General features: G+C 43.1%; 1 protein-coding gene across 1 annotated transcript in view; it reads right to left on the reverse strand.

Moving 5' to 3' along the window:
* Nucleotides 1-726: 726 nt before the first annotated feature.
* The window catches only part of LOC102862274 (zinc finger protein 420-like), a 19201-nt gene continuing 15901 nt past the window's right edge, over nt 727-4026 (reverse strand). Inside the window, exons 4-5 of the mRNA XM_006903170.1 lie at nt 1995-2119; nt 727-823 (exon numbers count right to left, since the gene is read on the reverse strand). Of these exons, the coding sequence (XP_006903232.1) occupies nt 727-823; nt 1995-2119 (222 nt within the window). The remainder of the gene's footprint in view (nt 824-1994; nt 2120-4026) is intronic.

Raw genomic sequence — 4026 nt, forward strand, 5'->3', positions numbered from 1 at the left:
CGCACAGTCCTGACATTCATAAGGTCTCTCTCCTGTGTGCGTTTGTGTGTGTCTTTTGAGCCGACTTGAATATATAAAGGTTTTTCCACAGTGCTGACATTCACACGGTCTCTCTCCCGCGTGAACTCGTGTATGTATATTGAGATGAGCAGAGGTTGTATACGTTTTCCCACAGTGCTTGCTTTCAAAACATCTGTTTGCTGGGTGAATTCTATGAGCCGTGATGTCACGTGGTTGCACGCATGATTCCTTACTTTTCTTACCTTCAGAAGGTCTCTGTCCTACGTGATTTCTTGCATGGACAGTTTGATAAGCACATGGAGGAAAGCTTTTCCAACACTGCTTACGTTCAGATAGCTTCTCTTCTGTATGTGTGCGTGCATGTCTGTTTAGGCTGGAGAGAGAACGGTAGGATTTTCCACAGGCCTCGCATGGAAAGGTCTTCTCTGCACTGGGAAGGCTTCGATCTGCTGGGACATGCAATGTACTCCTTACGGAGGAGGAATAAAGCAAGGCAATTCTCATTTTCCCTAGATTCACGAAGCTTACAGGGTAAATGAAAGGCTTCGTGGGAAACTAAAGGAAAAGGATTCACATAGGTTTCAGAGCTTTCTGTCCTTTCATGCTTGTCCACGGCATGCATCCAAAATAACGAGAAGGTGCAGAAATGCTGCCCACACGTGTGACAGGCATAGCTGCTCTCACCAATGCGAGTCCTCAGCGGGTTCACCTCCACAGCACTGCTTTGCCAACAGGGAAGATGTGGAATTCTGAGGAAGGTTTCCCCAGGGTGGTGTCCACCATCTCTTCACACAGGTCACTTCTGGGGAAAAAAAAACAGAAAAAACAGACAACACGTACTTGTACATAAATATGCTCCCACTGACACACGATAAAGAACAATGAAGACGTGTGGAACTTCCCTCAAAGAGGCTGATATATCACAAGCTAACAAAAATGCTCTTTCTGGAAGTGGTTTCATCAATCCTGAGACTTTCTGACCGCTGACTCCAAGTGACCATGCTTCCTACAAGGTTTTATTTCTCATCTGCAGGATACTCACCTCAAGCTGTCCTGTTGGTTTCTACGTCGATCTTTTCCGCCAAGGACTTTTGCAAGTTTTCCTGACAACGGGGAGACTTTAAGAGTTTCAACTGTGTACCTTCAGAGGATAATGCTTTTCCATCAGGAACGTTTTCAATGCCTGCCACAAAAATGAAGCCACATTGGACACGATGACACAGAGAGGAATGACGTAAGAGAGGAGAGACTCCTGTGAACAAACACGAATGTACGCACAGTTTTGACTTTCAGCACTTTCCTAATGAGAAACAACTATTCCCTCGGCAGCGTTTGAGACACAATTAAAGGTGTTACGCTAAAATAACATTCCTCTGGGCAGGTACGGAGAAAGAAGACTCCTAAAGTACATGTAACATACTATCACAGAGTCCACACACAGCATGACACAGCACAGACATACCATCTCATAGCATACACATCACATCATACTGGACACCAATTATAGAAAAAAGAGAAAAGTGGCTCCGTGACTGAACTGCCAATGAAGAAAAAGAACCTACAATGATGTCTTACATTGTCTCCTCAACCTAAAAGAGACGTTATCGACTTGGCGCACATAAATGATCCAGCAGGATCAGTGGCAAATTCACGACTGCATAGTGTTTCCCACCCCAGCAGTTCTACGCCCACTGCTCCAAAGACTTTCGTCTGACACCTAAGCCATCAAGCTGATAAACTTAGGACAGTGACAGACCAGAGTCCCTTGAATCACAAGAACAGAAAATGTATCACGAGACACAGAGACCACATGAACGGGTCATTCTCCATACAGGAGTGCCCAACGCCAGGGCACCATGCCTGTCTTAGAGAAACTTGCATTCCAATTCTTCAGTCCAAGTTCAAAAACAATGTTCATGAATTAATTCTGGGTGCATGAAAAGATTTCGAAATATAGAAAAGGCAATTTTTACCGATAAAGTCCAGGGTTCTCATTGTGACCATCATCACCTCCCTGTAGTTTCTTCTGAGGGACATTCAGCAAAGCCCACTCTTCCTGGGTGAGGAAGATGACCACGTCCTCCAGGAACAGTGGTGCCTGAAACACAATAAGACCAGGAGCAAAGGAGGAACCTGACACTCAAGAAATCACACTGATATGAAAATAAGTTTTAGTTTCTATCAAGACTGAAACCGAAAATCAGACGTCAGACTTGTTCCTTCACTTTGTACATTTGCTGCCTGATTAAACTCTGTCAGAATCATCACAATGTCACAATCTGACATCTGTCAGATTGAGCCTATTCTGAAAATACCTGCATCTGGTGTCTACGGTTGAATGTTAAGGGCATATTCCTAGTCGAGTGTTAACTGTTTATTTTCTGTTGAAGTATTGATTCGGTGACGGGGAAAGGATTACAATGGGATACACCTGACTAGAGGATTACAGAAGCTCACAGGACTTCAGGGCTGGTCTCTCCCTCTTTGGAACACCAGCTCTCCTGGAACACAATGTCCAGCATCTGCATCCAGCCTGGCCCATTGCTCACCACTCTCTGCACCACCAGCCTGCATCACACAGTCACCACGCAGATGCTCCACACAGTGCCCAGGACAGTGTGCCATCGCTCACCAGTGTCCACAAAACCAGCTTGCATGTTTGCACATAAGGGAAATAGTTATCATGTTAGTAATACCTCTAACAGTACAAACCCTGCCCCTAAATTAGCCAGTAATCCTGTAGGAAGATACTATATGATTAAATGTTTAATCATATAAATAGAATGTAAATGTATCACCGAGCCCTGTTTTTCTAGTGTATCAAAATTCTTTCATGATTAACTGTGCCGTTGTAATGCTGTGTTTAACAGGGAATGTGGTTAGTGAAAAGAAGATAAACCTGGATGTAACTGTAAATTTAGTTTAACAAACGTTTGAAGAAAGATTTCAAATTGTATCTGCCTCTCTTATAATTTGGATCTCTTCTTATGAACACAGTGCTAACATGAAGACCTTTCTCTGCACGATATGCAAACAGGGTAACTGCAGCAAAGCCACTTGCAGTTCTTGAAGGTATATCCAGGTTGATGACAGCAATTGTGTTTACATTTTATGATGCCTAATATTGACAAAATGTTACTTTCCGATATTAAACAGATAAATCCATAGACCATTAAAAAACAAAACAAACCAGCCTGCAGACCTACCGACAGGTAAGTCATTTTCCTGACGTATCTGAGTCTGTGAGAGACCTTCCTGCAAATATCTGAACATAAGGGAGAAAGTGGTAACAAAGCAGAGAGTCGTTGAGGAAGGCCATGATGGACGTGTATGCCGGGTCAAGCACATGGGACGACACTGCCTTGACACTTGTTATACCTGGTCCGCCGCTATTTCTACCAGAACAAATCATACACCCAGTGTAAGGACTTTCAGTGGGACTATATGCACACTTATTCCAGGGTCTGCAACACAGAGGTGAAATATAACAAAGTTAGGAACATCAGTCATTTAGAAACAGTCCATTTCATCTCTTTTGAAAAGATGTCTAAGAAGAGCAGACAAAATAGAGTCCACACTAAACAGAGGACGATGTAGTCTTATCACGGAAATACACCAAGACAGCTTCTTTCAGATGGTCTCCCTTTAGTGTCATTTTGCAAAAGAGAACGAGAACAATGAGTGCTGAGAAAACAAAAATAAATGTCTTTTAAAAGAACTATGAGCTAATCCATGGCCATGACTGATTTCCAAACCCCCCTGGTTCTTTGGTGTTTTTTCCCACCTCATCCTTCTGTCCAGAAAAGAAAGTTTAATAAAAATTTGAAAAAGAGCACAGGGAAGACAGGTCACAGGGAATCCAGATGTCTCCAAAATGAAAAGTGTCTGGATCTCACAGCTCAGGACAACAATAATCTGTGATTATTTCTCTCAAACACAGCCACACAAAAAGAGGCGACCTGAGGATTGAGAGACTACTTCTGAAGACACAGAACCAGGACATTC

This window comes from Elephantulus edwardii, unplaced genomic scaffold (genome assembly GCF_000299155.1).
Source record: "Elephantulus edwardii isolate Elephantulus edwardi_28Jun2011 unplaced genomic scaffold, EleEdw1.0 scaffold00528, whole genome shotgun sequence".
In the NCBI taxonomy this organism is placed as follows: domain Eukaryota; kingdom Metazoa; phylum Chordata; class Mammalia; order Macroscelidea; family Macroscelididae; genus Elephantulus; species Elephantulus edwardii.